The sequence below is a fragment of the Salvelinus alpinus genome, chromosome 9 (assembly GCF_045679555.1).
Source record: "Salvelinus alpinus chromosome 9, SLU_Salpinus.1, whole genome shotgun sequence".
NCBI classification, from domain to species: domain Eukaryota; kingdom Metazoa; phylum Chordata; class Actinopteri; order Salmoniformes; family Salmonidae; genus Salvelinus; species Salvelinus alpinus.
The window spans coordinates 8,226,877-8,243,369 of record NC_092094.1 but is presented as its reverse complement, the minus strand read 5'-3'; the positions used below and the strand labels follow the sequence as shown (position 1 = coordinate 8,243,369).

Genomic DNA, 16,493 nt, shown 5'->3' with positions numbered 1-16,493 from the left:
TGCTAGCTAACAAGGATCTATCTGCTAGCTAACAAGGATCTATCTGCTAGCTAACAAGGATCTATCTGCTAGATAACAAGGATCTATTTGTATCTAACAAGGATCTATCTGCTAGCTAACAAGGATCTATCTGCTAGATAACAAGGATCTATTTGTATCTAACAAGGATCTATCTGCTAGATAACAAGGATCTATCTGCTAGCTAACAAGGATCTATCTGCAAGATAACAAGGATCTATCTGCTAGATAACAAGGATCTATCTGCTAGCTAACAAGGATCTATCTGCTAGCTAACAAGGATCTATCTGCTAGCTAACAAGGATCTATCTGCTAGCTAACAAGGATCTATCTGCTAGCTAACAAGGATCTATCTGCTAGCTAACAAGGATCTATCTGCTAGATAACAAGGATCTATCTGCTAGATAACAAGGATTTATCTGCTAGATAACAAGGATCTATCTGCTAGATAACAAGGATCTATCTGCTAGATAACAAGGATCTATTTGCTAGCTAACAAGGATCTATCTGCTAGATAACAAGGATCTATTTGCTAGCTAACAAGGATATATCTGCTAGCTAACAAGGATCTATTTACTAGCTAACAAGGATCTATTTGCTAGCTAACAAGGATCTATTTGCTAGCTAACAAGGATCTATTTGCTAGCTAACAAGGATCTATCTGCTAGCTAACAAGGATCTATCTGCTAGCTAACAAGGATCTATCTGCTAGCTAACAAGGATCTATCTGCTAGCTAACAAGGATCTATCTGCTAGCTAACCAGGTAGAACAGTTGAATTGTTATGAACACACCCTTCTGTCCGTCTCCAGCTGTTTGAACAGCGTGCTAGCCTGTCCACTTTGTCCACATGTTGAAATCAAGTGGCCTACCTTATTGCTCAGAATGAGAACAAGTTGCCAATTCCTTATACAATTGTGTTTTATTGCTTATTGGACATTTATAAAACACGTACAGCGAGGATAACAGTCTGTGGCTAAAATGCTGCTAGTGGTACGTGGTGCCACAATGCTGCGCATAACAAACTGAGCATTCCTTTTCCTGAATAAAATGTTCATTGACACTCCTGTTTTAGTCGTGTATGTTCTGCACGCAATTTGAGGAGTTGAGACATAAACATGGTATCATTATTAAGGCTAACATTATTAAGGCTAACTTTCCTCTAATACAGTATAATAATGTCTCCGTGTGTTGTGTTTCGGGTGTCCATATGACCCATTCTATTGGACCAAACCTCAAATGCAAATAGTGAGTCTAAATCGTCTGTCAGAAAGGGAGAATTGATCTTTCAACTTTATTGGCATGAGTGGCAGGGGGAGTGGCTTGGTGTGTCTGTGGAAAGAGAGAGGAAGAGACAAAGCGAGAGGTTTCACACCCCAACATCTGTCCAAAATAAGCCCCATGTGTTTCTATGGGTTTATTTTGGACCTAAGCTTGTAGCCTGCCTTCCCGCCTTTGGGACAACAACTCCCATTGTTAGAGCGGAGACATGAGCATCTTTGTCATTATATACACATCTCTGGTGTAAACGGGGAAGGTGCACACAGCACAGAAGGAGCGAAGGAAATGAGACCAAAATGACAACAAGAGAACATAAAAACACTCATAAAATAAAAAATACATTTGATATACAGTGAGGGAAAAAAGTATTTGATCCCCTGCTGATTTTGTACGTTTGCCCACTGACAAAGAAATTATCAGTCTATAATTTTAATGGTAGGTTTATTTGAACAGTGAGAGACAGAATAACAACAAAAATATCCAGAAAAACGCATGTCAAAAATGTTATAAATTGATTTGCATTTTAATGAGGGAAATAAGTATTTGACCCCTTCTCAATCAAAAAGATTTCTGGCTCCCAGGTGTCTTTCATACAGGTAAGGAACGGAGATTAGGAGCACACTCTTAAAGGGAGTGCTCCTAATCTCAGTTTCTTACCTGTATAAAAGATACCTGTCCACAGAAGCAATCAACCAATCAGATTCCAAACTCTCCACCATGGCCAAGACCAAAGAGCTCTCCAAGGATGTCAGGGACAAGATTGTAGACCTACACAAGGCTGGAATGGGCTACAAGACCATCGCCAAGCAGCTTGGTGAGAAGGTGACAACAGTTTCTGTGATTATTCGCAAATGGAAGAAACACAAAAGAACTGTCAATCTCCCTCAGCCTGGGGCTCCATGCAAGATCTCACCTCGTGGAGTGGCAATGATCATGAGAACGGTGAGGAATCAGCCCAGAACTACACAGGAGGATCTTGTCAATGATCTCAAGGCAGCTGGGACCATAGTCATCAAGAAAACAATTGGTAACAGACTATGCCGTGAAGGACTGAAATCCTGCAGTGCCCGCAAGGTCCCCCTGCTCAAGAAAGCACATATACATGCCCGTCTGAAGTTTGCCAATGAACATCTGAATGATTCAGAGGACAACTGGGTGAACGTGTTGTGGTCAGATGAGACCAAAATTGAGTTCTTTGGCATCAACCCAACTTGCCGTGTTTGGAGGAGGAGGAATGCTGCCTATGACCCCAAGAAACCATCCCCACCGTCAAACATGGAGGTGGAAACATTATGCTTTGGGGGTGTTTTCCTGCTAAAGGGACAGGACAACTTCACCGCATCAAAGGGACGATGGACGGGGCCATGTACCGTCAAATCTTGGGTGAAAACCTCCTTCCCTCAGCCAGGGTATTGAAAATGGGTCGTGGATGGGTATTCCAGCATGACAATGACCCAAAACACACGGCCAAGGCAACAAAGGAGTGGCTCAAGAAGAAGCACATTAAGGTCCTGGAGTGGCCTAGCCAGTCTCCAGACCTTAATCCCATAGAAAATCTGTGGAGGGAGCTGAAGGTTCGAGTTGCCAAACGTCAGCCTCAAAACCTTAATGACTTGAAGAAGATCTGCAAAGAGGAGTGGGACAAAATCCCTCCTGAGATGTGTGCAAACCTGGTGGCCAACTACAAGAAACGTCTGACCTCTGTGATTGCCAACAAGGGTTTTGCCACCAAGTACTAAGTCATGTTTTCCAGAGGGGTCAAATACTTATTTCCCTCATTAAAATGCAAATCAATTCATAACATTTTTGACATGCGTTTTTCTGGATTTTTTTGTTGATATTCTGTCTCTCACTGTTCAAATAAACCTACCATTAAAATTATAGACTGATCATTTCTTTGTCAGTGGGCAAACGTACAAAATCAGCAGGGGATCAAATACTTTTTTCCCTCACTGTACTTGCAATACAGGCATTTGGAATATCACGCAAAAAAACATACATAAACATATCTGTTTGGTGTTCAGGTACACGGACATCACTCACCTCTGTAGTAGTACAGACACATATCAGACAGCACAAACCACCTCTTCTTCCATAGCTTCATGCCCGTGCTATCCTGAAACAACAGAGGCAAACATACAGTCACAAACGATGTCTTTATGAGGACATAAACCCCCCCCCAAAAAAAATATGTAGGACCCCCAAAATATTTCACAATTTTGTTGTAACCCTGAACTAGCTCTTCTTCCAACAAGTAGTCAAAAGCTTGAGTAAATAGTTGAATATATGGAATGACTGTGGATCCCCAAGGTGACGTTTGAGAAACTACCACACCATCTGTACACACTAACTTTGATGATGCAACGAATATAAAAAGACCAACTTCTTCAACGTTGAGATTTTCTGATTTTTTCCCTCTCGTTCTAAAGACTAGAAAGCAGGATCACCAGACAGTCATCTGTTGTTCAGAGGTACGTATGATTTAGTTCGTGGTACAAGATGAAGAAGACAAATAAAGACTGATGTACACGCCAGATGTGATTACAAGGAAAGAACCCTTCCCACTGAGACAGGGAGCATCGTATTGTTCCGTATTGTTCACAGACACACCAGCGGAGGCTGATGAGGGGACGACAGCTCATTATAATGGCTGGAAAGGAGAAAATGGAAACCATGTGTCTGATGTATTTGATAACATTCCACATATTCTGCTCCAGCCATTACCACGAGCCGGTCCTACCCAATTAAGATGCCACCAACCGCCTGTGATACACAAACACAGTTATGAAAAATGTATTGTGACTGAGTGGGTGTGGGAGGGGAGAGGATGAGGGGGGGAAGAGGGGGTGAGTGTGTTAGTATGTTAGTGTGTCTGTGTGTCAGTGTTAGTGTGTTAGTGTGTCAGTGTGTCTGTGTCCGTGTGTCTGTGTCAGTGTGTTAGTGTGTCAGTGTGTCTGTGTTAGTGTGTCTGTGTCAGTGTGTTAGTGTTAGTGTGTTAGTGTGTCAGTGTGTCTGTGTCCGTGTGTCTGTGTCAGTGTGTTAGTGTGTTAGTGTGTCAGTGTGTCTGTGTTAGTGTGTCTGTGTCAGTGGGTCTGTGTGTCAGTGTCTGTGTGTTAGTGTGTCTGTTTTAGTGTGTCTGTTTTAGTGTGTCTGTGTGTTAGTGTGTCTGTGTGTTAGTGTGTCTGTGTGTTAGTGTTAGTGTGATTGTGTGTTAGTCTGTGTTAGTGTGTCTGTGTTAGTGTGTCTGTGTGTTAGTGTGTCTGTGTTAGTGTGTCTGTGTTAGTGTGTCTGTGTGTTAGTGTGTCTGTTTTAGTGTGTCTGTGTTAGTGTGTCAGTGTTAGTGTGTCAGTGTTAGTGTGTCTGTGTGTTAGTGTGTCTGTGTGTTAGTGTGTCAGTGTTAGTTTGTCTGTGTGCATGTCACCTCACAGTCCCTCCGTTCCATGAAATGTTTCATTTATTTATTTTTGGTCATTTTCCTCTTTGCTTGAGTAATTGGAGATTGGAAGGGAGTTCCACGTGATCATGGCTCTGTATAATACTGTGAATTTGTTTTGGACTTGGGGACTGTGAAGAGACCCCTGGTGGCATGTCTATGTGTGATTGTCTGAGCTGAATGTTATTTGATTGGGTAGACAATCTGGAAATTTCATGACAGTAACACTTCTCTTAAAACCTAGGAGTGAAAGGAGAGGACAATGACTGCCTCGGTTCTGTTCTCTCTATTGGAAAACTGAGTGATATTCTCCTTCTTTAAACTCTAAATTCCTTCATGTATTATTCCAGAACTAGAATACATTCTGAAACCAGCACGGACGCAGAGGGATTTTAATCACACGCATGACAGTTCTTAAAGCCATTTAGTTTAAGAGGAAAGTCCTCAGCCACAAAAAACAGATTCTCTATCTCTACACTTGCCTCTGGGGTGTGGTTGGTTGGTTGGTTCTGGTGACATTACACTACAAAACATATCATACGCTCCCAGTACATTTGAACGTATACAGTCCGGGTGGTATATGTATTTGAACATGACAGTATTGAGATGTATTTGTTTCAGTAATACAATCCACAAACCATCCCAGCTCCCCTGCGATTCCATTCCTTCCCAGAATGTCTTGCCGGTGTTTTGAATATGTTCATGGATTAGGTACCATTCTATTCTCAAACCGTCATGTTTTGTCGGACAGATCACACACGGCTAGTAATACAGCATGGGCTGGGCTTCCCAAATGACAGACTATTCCCTATATAGTGCACTACTTTTGGTACTGAGTCAATGTGCGGGTTAGTCGAGGTAAATGAGGTAATATGTACAGTGCCTTTGGGAAGTATTCAGGCCCCTTGACTTTTTCTCCATTTTGTTAGGTGACAGCCTAATTTTAAAATGTATTTAATTGTTTTTTTCCCCCTCTCATCAATCTGCACACAATACCAATAAAGAAGCAAAAACTGGATTTCAAATATTTTTGCTAATTTATAAAAAATTAAAAAAACAGAAATATCACATTTACTCAGTACTTTGTTGAAGCACCTTTGGCAGCAATTACAGCCTTGAGTCTTCTTGGGTAGGACGCTACAAGCTTGGCAGATTTAAGGAGTTTCTCCCACTTCTTCTCTGCAGATCCTCTCAAGCTCTGTCAGGTTGGATGGGGAGCGTCGCTGCACAGATATTTTCAGGTCTCTCCAGAGATGTTTGATCAGGTTGGATTTTGATTTGATTTTGGGTTCAAGCCACTCCTGCATTCTCTTGGCTGTGTGCTTAGGGTCGCTGCCCTGTTGGAAGGTGAACCTTCGCCCCCCAGTCTGAGGTCCTGAGTGCTCTGGAGCAGGTTTTCATCAAGGATCTCTCTGTACTTTGCTCCGTTCATCTTTGCCTAGATCCTGTCTAGTCTCTCAGTCCCTGCCGCTGAAAAACATCCCCACAGCATGATTTTTTATTTTCTTCTGTTTTATTTAACCTTTATTTAACTAGGCAAGTCAGTTAAGGAAAACGTATTATTTACAATGACGGCCTACCAAAAGGCAAAAGGCCTCCTGCGGGGACAGGGGCCTGGGAATATATAAATATATATTTTTTAAATACAATATAAATATAGGACAAAACACACATCACAACAAGAGAGACAACACTACATAAAGATAGACCTAAGACAACAACATAGCAAGGCAGCAAAACATGAAAACACAATATGGTAGCAACACAACATGACAACAACATGGCAGCAACACAACATGGTACAAACGTTATTGGGCATAGACAACAGCACAGAGGTCCAGAAGGTAGAGACAACGATACATCACACAAAGCAGCCACGAGTAACTGTCAGTAAGAGTGTCCATGATTGAGCCTATGAATGAAGAGATGGAGATAAAACTGTCCAGTTTGAGTGTTTGTTGCAGCTCGTTCCAGTCGCTAGCTGCAGCTAACTGAAAAGAGGAGCGACCCAGGGATGTGTGTGCTTTGGGGACCTTTAACAGAATGTGACTGGCAGAACAGGTATGTGGAGGATGAGGGCTGCAGTAGATATCTCAGATAGGGGGGAGTGAGGCCTAAGAGGGTTTTATAAATAAGCATCAACTTGCGACAGGTATACAGAGATGACCAGTTTACAGAGGAGTACAGAGTGCAGTGATGTGTTCTATAAGGAGCATTGGTGGCAAACCTGATACCCGAATGGTAAAGAACATCTAGCCGCTCGAGAGCACCCTTTCCTGCCGATCTATAAATGACGTCTCTGTAATCTAGCATGGATAGGATGGTCATCTAAATCAGGGTTCGTTTGGCAGCTGGGGTGAAAGAGGAGCGATTACGATAGAGGAAACCAAGTCTAGATTTAATTTTAGCCTGCAGGTTTGATATGTACTGAGAGGACAGTGCACCGTCTAGCCATACTCCCAGGTACTGGTATGAGGTGACTACCTCAAGCTCTAAACCCTCAGAGGTAGTAATCACACCTGTGGGAAGAGGGTCATTCTTCTTACCAAACCACATGACCTTTGTTTTGGAGGTGTTCAGAACAAGGTTAAGGGTAGAGAATGCTTGTTGGTTACTAAGAAAGCTTTGTTGTAGAGCATTTAACACAAAATCCGAGGAGGGGCCAGCTGAGTATAAGACTGTATCATCTGCATATCAATGGATGAGAGCGCTTCCTACTGCCTGAGCTATGTTGGTGATGTAAATTGAGAAGAGTGTGTGGCCTAGGATTGAGCATTGGGGTATTCCCTTGGTGACAGGCAGTGGCTGACAAAGCAGATCTTCTGACTTTATACACTGCAGTCTTTGAGAGAGGTAGTTAGCAAACCAGGCCAAAGACCCCTCAGAGACACCAATACTCCTTAGCCGGCCAACAAGAATGGAATGGTTTACCGTGTCAAAAGCTTTGGCCAATTCAATAAAAATAGCAGCACAATATCGCTTAGAATCAACGGCAATGATGACATCATTGAGGACCTTTAAGGTTGCAGTGACACATCCATAACCTGAGCGGAAACCAGATTGCATACCAGAGGGAATACTATAGACATCAAAAAGACAGAAAGTTGATTATTGACAAGTTTTTCCAACACTTTTGATAAACAGGGCAAAATAGAAATAGGCCTATAACAGTTAGGATCAGCTTGATCTTCTCCTTTAAATAAAATATGAACTGTGGCTGCCTTCCAAGCAATGGGAATGCTGCCACCACCATGCTTCACCGTAGGGATGGTGCCAGGTTAACTCCAGAAGTGATGCTGCCACCACCATGCTTCACCGTAGGGATGGTGCCAGGTTAACTCCAGAAGTGATGCTGCCACCACCATGCTTCACCGTAGGGATGGTGCCAGGTTAACTCCAGAAGTGATGCTGCCACCACCATGCTTCACCGTAGGGATGGTGCCAGGTTAACTCCAGACATGATGCTGCCACCACAATGCTTCACCGTAGGGATGGTGCCAGGTTAACTCCAGAAGTGATGCTTGGCATTCAGGCCAAAGAGTTCAATCTTGGTTTCATCAGACCAGAGAATCTTGTTTCTCATGGTCTGAGAGTTTAGGTGCCTTTTGGAAATCTCCAAGTGGGCTGTCATGTGCCTTTTTCTGAGGAGTGGCTTCCGTCTGGCCACTCTACCATAACGGCCTGATTGGTGGAATGCTGCAGAGATGGTTGTCCTTCTGGAAGGTTCTCCCATCTCCACAGAGGAACTCTAGAGCTCTGTCAGAGTCACCTCCCTGACCAAGGCCTTTCTCCCCCGATTACTCAATATGGCTGGGCGGCCAGCTCTAGGAAGAGTCTTAGTGGTTCCAAACTAGTCCCATTTAAGAATGATGGAGGCCAATGTGTTCTTGGAGACCTTCGGTGAGGCAGAAATGTTTTGGTTCCCTTCCCAGATCTGTGCCTTCACACAATTCCTTCGACCTCATGGCTTGGTTTTTGCTCTGACATGCACTGTCAACTGTGGGACCTTATATAGACAGGTGTGTGCCTTTCCAAATCATGTCCAATCAATTGAATTTACCACAGGTGGACTCCAATCAAGTTGTAGAAACATCTGAAGGATGATCAATGGAAACAGGATGCACTTGAGCTCAATTTCAAGTCTTATAGCAAAGGGGCTGAAAACTTATGTACATTTTTTCATATACATTTGCAAACATTTATTTATGGGATAAGGCTGTAATGTAACAAAATGTGGAACAAAAATCAATGGGTCTGAATTATTTCCGAAGGCACTGTACATGTAGGTAGAGGTGTAAAGTGACTGTGCATAGATAATAAACAGCGAATAGCAGCAGCATAACAAATAGAGGTCAATGCAAATAGTCCAGGCGGCCAATTGATTAACTGTTCAGCAGCCTTATGGCTTGGGGGGGTAGAAGCTGTTCAGCAGTCTTATGGCTTGGGGGTAGAAGCTGTTCAGCAGTCTTATGGCTTGGGGGTAGAAGCTGTTCAGGAGCCTTGTCATATCTCTGTCTCTCTTACTCATAAACTGATCGACTGTAGTGACTCTACCGTTACATAAAGCCCTCCACACACACTCACCTGTTTGTAAAGCCAGTTACTCTTAACGACCAGGGCATTGGGGTTTCTCCGTATCGAGTTGGATCTCTTCCCAAAGTTGTGAATTTTTTTTGAGGATCTTGATGGCTGAAAATGAGTAAGAGGGCATATGACGATACACTCACATTGCTGTTCCAACTACTTTACATCATTCAAGTTTGTCCCTTCGTGTGTGTGTGTGTGTGTGTGTGTGTGTGTGTGTGTGTGTGTGTGTGTGTGTGTGTGTGTGTGTGTGTGTGTGTATGACTCACTCTGGCTGCGGGGCTACTTTGGTGTGTAGCATAGTCCGAGCTGCCTGTGTAGTTGGAGGCTTCACTACTCATGGTGCTCAGAGGACGCTCCTTCTCATTCGCTGGCGCTTTGGGGGCAGACCTAGACACCAGGAAATAAAAAGTGGTAGAAAATGAGCAAACAAATGGGCTCAAATGATTCCTTATTCTACATGTTTGTTCTACATAACATACTTCAATCTAAGCAAAACCAGCTACTGTCTTTCCTGAGAACTTTCTGGAAGCATCTCAGAGTCACTCATTCCTATCCTACATCCCTGCTGAACTAAACTGCTGGAGCTCAATCTGTCAGCCTGACTTCAGCACCCCATTTAAAGTTGTTGGAGACAGACAGACAGGCTGTGGGACACCGTGCAAGGTTTTGGTCCCATGGGTATCAAGTCAAAATCAAACTAAATTGTATTAGTCACGTACACAGTTTACTGCAGGTATAAAAGGTGCAGTAAAATGTTTGTGTGCTAGCTCCCTCAACATTAAGAGAACAACAATCAATGTCCATAATAATGAGTCAAATTAATAATAACAAGTAATAGAAGAGGTAATATGTATAGTAACAGCCTGGTATGTACACAATAGGATATACAGAATAGATAATGACCAATAGGATATCCAGTATAGATCATGACCAATAGGATATACAGAATAGATAATGACCAATAGGATATCCAGAATAGATAATGACCAATAGGATATCCAGAATAGATCATGACCAATAGGATATCCAGAATAGATCATGACCAATAGGATATCCAGTATAGATCATGACCAATAGGATATACAGAATAGATCATGACCAATAGGATATCCAGAATAGATAATGACCAATAGGATATCCAGAATAGATAATGACCAATAGGATATCCAGAATAGATAATGACCAATAGGATATCCAGAATAGATAATGACCAATAGGATATCCAGTATAGATCATGACCAATAGGATATCCAGTATAGATCATGACCAATAGGATATACAGAATAGATAATGACCAATAGGATATCCAGAATAGATAATGACCAATAGGATATACAGAATAGATAATGACCAATAGGATATCCAGAATAGATCATGACCAATAGGATATCCAGAATAGATAATGACCAATAGGATATACAGAATAGATAATGACCAATAGGATATCCAGAATAGATCATGACCAATAGGATATACAGAATAGATAATGACCAATAGGATATCCAGAATAGATAATGACCAATAGGATATCCAGAATAGATAATGACCAATAGGATATCCAGAATAGATCATGACCAATAGGATATCCAGAATAGACAATGACCAATAGGATATCCAGAATAGACAATGACCAATAGGATATCCAGAATAGATAATGACCAATAGGATATCCAGAATAGACAATGACCAATAGGATATCCAGAATAGACAATGACCAATAGGATATCCAGAATAGATAATGACCAATAGGATATCCAGAATAGACAATGACCAATAGGATATCCAGAATAGATCATGACCAATAGGATATCCAGAATAGATAATGAACATAGAGATGTTCTGTCCTAGATTCTGTAGCTATGGTACAATGTTGTGGTCTACAGGGAATGGCACTATGAAAAGAGACTAGAGCTAAAATACAGCAGAGGAAAACTGTCATCTCTTGGATATATTGGGTTTCAGTTTCAGGTCAGTGAACAAGGTCAGAAACTCTGGTTCCAACAGCGCTGTATGGCCGTCTACAGTACAAACACCGCTACAGTCCAATCCATATCCGCACATATACTACCACCCAATACATCCACACCTCCTCCTCTCAATATATCCACCTTTTGTTCCCTCCATCCATCCACCAACACATCCCTTTTTTTTAACCTTTATTTAACTAGGCAGGTCAGTTAAGAACACATTCTTTAAAGACCCTTCATGACCCTTCAATGCCAACCTCAGATTCTGAGTAGTAGTCTGCATGCTTTAGCTCAACAGAACATGGGTAGGTAGGTAGGACAACAGGTAGGTAGGTAGGTAGGTAGGTAGGTAGGACAACAGGCAGGTAGGCAGGTAGGTAGGTAGGTAGGTAGGTAGGTAGGTAGGTAGGTAGGTAGGTAGGTAGGTAGGTAGGTAGGTAGGTAGGTAGGTAGGTAGGTAGGACAACAGGTAGGTAAGTAGGTAGGTAGGTAGGTAAGTAGGTAGGTAGGACAACAGGTAGGTAAGTAGGTATGTAGGCAGGTAGGTAGGTAGGTAGGTAGGTAAGTAGGTAGGTAGGTAGGTAGGTAGGTAGGTAGGTAGGTAGGTAGGTAGGTAGGTAGGTAGGTAAGTAAGTAGGTATGTAGGCAGGTAGGTAGGTAGGTACAGTGAGGGAAAAAAGTATTTGATCCCCTGCTGATTTTGTACGTTTGCCCACTGACAAAGAAATTATCAGTCTATAATTTTAATGGTAGGTTTATTTGAACAGTGAGAGACAGAATAACAACAAAAATATCCAGAAAAATGCATGTCAAAAATTTTATAAATTGATTTGCATTTTAATGAGGGAAATAAGTATTTGACCCCTTCTCAATCAAAAAAGATTTCTGGCTCCCAGGTGTCTTTCATACAGGTAACGAACGGAGATTAGGAGCACACTCTTAAAGGGAGTGCTCCTAATCTCAGTTTCTTACCTGTATAAAAGATACCTGTCCACAGAAGCAATCAATCAATCAGATTCCAAACTCTCCACCATGGCCAAGACCAAAGAGCTCTCCAAGGATGTCAGGGACAAGATTGTAGACCTACACAAGGCTGGAATTGGCTACAAGACCATCGCCAAGCAGCTTGGTGAGAAGGTGACAACAGTTTCTATGATTATTCGCAAATGGAAGAAACACAAAAGAACTGTCAATCTCCCTCAGCCTGGGGCTCCATGCAAGATCTCACCTCGTGGAGTTGCAATGATCATGAGAACGGTGAGGAATCAGCCCAGAACTACACAGGAGGATCTTGTCAATGATCTCAAGGCAGCTGGGACCATAGTCATCAAGAAAACAATTGGTAACACACTATGCCGTGAAGGACTGAAATCCTGCAGCGCCCGCAAGGTCCCCCTGCTCAAGAAAGCACATATACATGCCCGTCTGAAGTTTGCCAATGAACATCTGAATGATTCAGAGGACAACTGGGTGAACGTGTTGTGGTCAGATGAGACCAAAATGGAGTTCTTTGGCATCAACCCAACTTGCCGTGTTTGGAGGAGGAGGAATGCTGCCTATGACCCCAAGAAACCATCCCCACCGTCAAACATGGAGGTGGAAACATTATGCTTTGGGGGTGTTTTTCTGCTAAAGGGACAGGACAACTTCACCGCATCAAAGGGACGATGGACGGAGCCATGTACCGTCAAATCTTGGGTGAAAACCTCCTTCCCTCAGCCAGGGTATTGAAAATGGGTCGTGGATAGGTATTCCAGCATGACAATGACCCAAAACACACGGCCAAGGCAACAAAGGAGTGGCTCAAGAAGAAGCACATTAAGGTCCTGGAGTGGCCTAGCCAGTCTCCAGACCTTAATCCCATAGAAAATCTGTGGAGGGAGCTGAAGGTTCGAGTTGCCAAACGTCAGCCTCGAAACCTTAATGACTTGAAGAAGATCTGCAAAGAGGAGTGGGACAAAATCCCTCCTGAGATGTGTGCAAACCTGGTGGCCAACTACAAGAAACGTCTGACCTCTGTGATTGCCAACAAGGGTTTTGCCACCAAGTACTAAGTCATGTTTTGCAGAGGGGTCAAATACTTATTTCCCTCATTAAAATGCAAATCAATTCATAACATTTTTGACATGCGTTTTTCTGGATTTTTTTGTTGATATTCTGTCTCTCACTGTTCAAATAAACCTACCATTAAAATTATAGACTGATCATTTCTTTGTCAGTGGGCAAACGTACAAAATCAGCAGGGGATCAAATACTTTTTTCCCTCACTGTAGGTAGGTAGTTAGGACAACAGGTAGGTAAGTAGGACAACAGGTAGGTAGGTAGGTAAGTAGGACAACAGGTAGGTAGGTATGTTGGTAGGTAGGTAGGTAGGACAACAGGTAGGTAAGTAGGAGGACAGGTAGGTAGGTAGGTAGGACAACAGCTGGGTAGGTAGGGCAACAGGTAGGTAGGTAGGTAGGTAGGTCAACAGGTAGGTAGGTAGATAGGTAGGTAGGTTGGTTGGTAGGTAGGTAAGTAGGACAAAAGGTTGGTACGTAGGACAACAGGTAGGTAGGTAGGCAACAGGTAGGTAAGTAGGACAACAGGTAGGTAGGTAGTTAGGGCAACAGGTAGGTAGGTCAACAGGTAGGTAGGTAGGGCAACAGGTAGGTAGGTAGGTAGGTAGGTAGGTAGGTAGGTAGGTAGGTAGGTAGGTAGGTAGGTAGGTAGGTAGGTAGGTAGGTAGGTGACGCAAAATGAATAGGAAATATAGTCAAGACGTTGACAAGATTATAAATAATGATTTTTAATTGAAATAATAATTGTGTCCTTCAAACTTTGCTTTCATCAAAGAATCCGTCACGTCCTGACCATAGAGAGTCCTTATTTTCTATGGTAGAGTAGGTCAGGGCGTGACTGGGGGGTTAGTCTAGTTTATTATTTCTATGTGGGGTTCTAGGTTTGTTTTTCTATGTTGGTGATTGTGTATGATTCCCAATTAGAGGCAGCTGGTAATCGTTGTCTCTAATTGGGGATCATATTTAGGTAGCCTTTTTCCACCTGTGTTTTATAGGATATTGTTTTGAGTTAGTGCACATAGCATCTCTGTAGTCACGGTTCGTTGTTAGTTTATTGTTTATTTGTTTTTGTCTTTGCTAAGTATCACTTTATTCATTAAATTATGTGGAACTCAACATCCGCTGCGCCTTGGTCCGACATTTATTCCAGCGAACGTGACAGAATCCTCCATTTGCAGCAATTACAGCCTTGCAGAGGCTTGACGGGCACTTCTTACGTATCATACGGTCAGGCTGCTCCCACAACAGTTCAATAGGGTTGAGATCCGGTGACTGTGCTGGCCATCCAATTATACACAGAACACCAGCTGACTGCTTCTTCCCTAAATAGTTATTGCATAGTTTGGAGCTGTGCTTTGGGTCATTGTCCTGTTGCAGGTGGAAATTGGCTCCAATTAAACACCGTCCACAGGGTATGGCATGGCGTTGCAAAATGGAGTGATAGCCTTCCTTCTTCAAGATCCCTTTCACCCTGTACAAATCTCCCACTTTATCACCACCAAAGCACCCCCAGACCATCACATTGCCTCCTCCATGCTTGACAGATGATGTCAAGCACTCCTCCAGCATCTTTTCATTTCGTCTGTCCATGACATTTTTTCCCAATCTTCCTCTGTACAGTGTCTGTTCTTTTGCCCATCTTAATCTTTTCTTGTTATTGGCCAGACTGAGATATGGCTTTTTCTTTGCAACTCTACCTAGAAGGCCAGCATCCCGAAGTCGCCTCTTCATTGTTGAGACTGGGGTTTTGCGTTTACTATTTAATGAAGCTGCCAGTTGAGGACTTGTGAGGCATCTGTTTCTCAAACTAGACACTCTAATGTACTTGTCCTCTTGCTCAGTTGTGCACCGGGGCCTCCCACTCCTCTTTCTATTCTGGTTAGAGCCAGTTTGTGCTGTTCTGTGAAGGGAGTAGTACACAGCGTTGTACGAGATCTTCAGTTTCTTGGCAATTTCTCGCATGGAATAGACTTCATTTCTCAGAACAACAATAGACTGACGAGTTTCAGAAGAAAGTCCTTTGTTTCTGGCCATTTTGAGCCTGTAATCGAACCCACAAATGCTGATGCTCCAGTTACTCAACTAGTCTAAAGAAGGCCAGTTTTATTGCTTCTTTAATCAGCACTAGTTTTTAGCTGTGCTAACATAATTGCAAAATGGTTTTCTAATGATCAATTAGCCTTTTAAAATGATACACTTGGATTAGCTAACACAACGTGCCATTGGAACACAGGAGTGATGGTTGCTGATAATGGGTCTCTGTACACCTATATAGATATTCCATAAAATAATCTGCCGTTTCCAGCTACAATAGTCATTTACAACATTAACAATGTCTACTGTATTTCTGATCAATTTGATGTTGTTTTAAAATGGACAAAAAATTGGCTTTTCTTTCATTAACAAGGTAAATTCTAAGTGACTTTTTGAACGATAGTGTAGGTAGGTAGGATGGACAACAGGTAGATCGGTAGGTAGGATGGACAACAGGTAGGTAGGTAGGACAACATGTAGGTAGGTAGGACACGAGGTTTACACCAACATACAATACCGGAAGGTTCATACTGTAGATGCCTAGCTGGCTCCAGATCTATTTGTGCTCCTACTGTATTGTCGTTGTCATGCCAAACATGACTGTATGATTTAGCAAGACGGTACACATAGATCTAGTGGGTTCTCTATAGCATACATCTCATCAGCAGGCAACAGAGACATGGTTACTGGTCATTCTAGTCCAGAACAGAGGACACTGACAGGGAACAGAGACATGATTACTGGTCATTCTGATGCAGAACAGAGGACACTGACAGGGAACAGGGACATGATTACTGGTCATTCTAGTCCAGAACAGAGGACACTGACAGGGAACAGGGACATGATTACTGGTCATTCTAGTCCAGAACAGAGGACACTGACAGGGAACAGGGACATGATTACTGGTCATTCTAATGCAGAACAGAGGACACTGACAGGGAACAGGGACATGATTACTGGTCATTCTAATGCAGAACAGAGGACACTGACAGGGAACAGAGACATGAGTACTGGTCATTCTAATGCAGAACAGAGGACACTGACAGGGAACAGGGACATGATTACTGGTCATTCTGGTGCAGAACAGAGGACACTGACAGGGAACAGGGACATG

At 42.7% G+C, this 16,493-nt stretch overlaps 1 protein-coding gene across 1 annotated transcript in view; it reads right to left on the bottom strand.

Moving 5' to 3' along the window:
• Positions 1-16,493, bottom strand: part of LOC139584235 (pleckstrin homology domain-containing family A member 5-like) — a gene marked incomplete in the record, with an annotated part of 263,991 nt that overhangs the window by 89,441 nt on the left and 158,057 nt on the right. Inside the window, 3 exon segments of the mRNA XM_071415848.1 lie at positions 3,342-3,414; positions 9,316-9,420; positions 9,585-9,705. Coding sequence (XP_071271949.1) covers positions 3,342-3,414; positions 9,316-9,420; positions 9,585-9,705 — 299 coding nt within the window.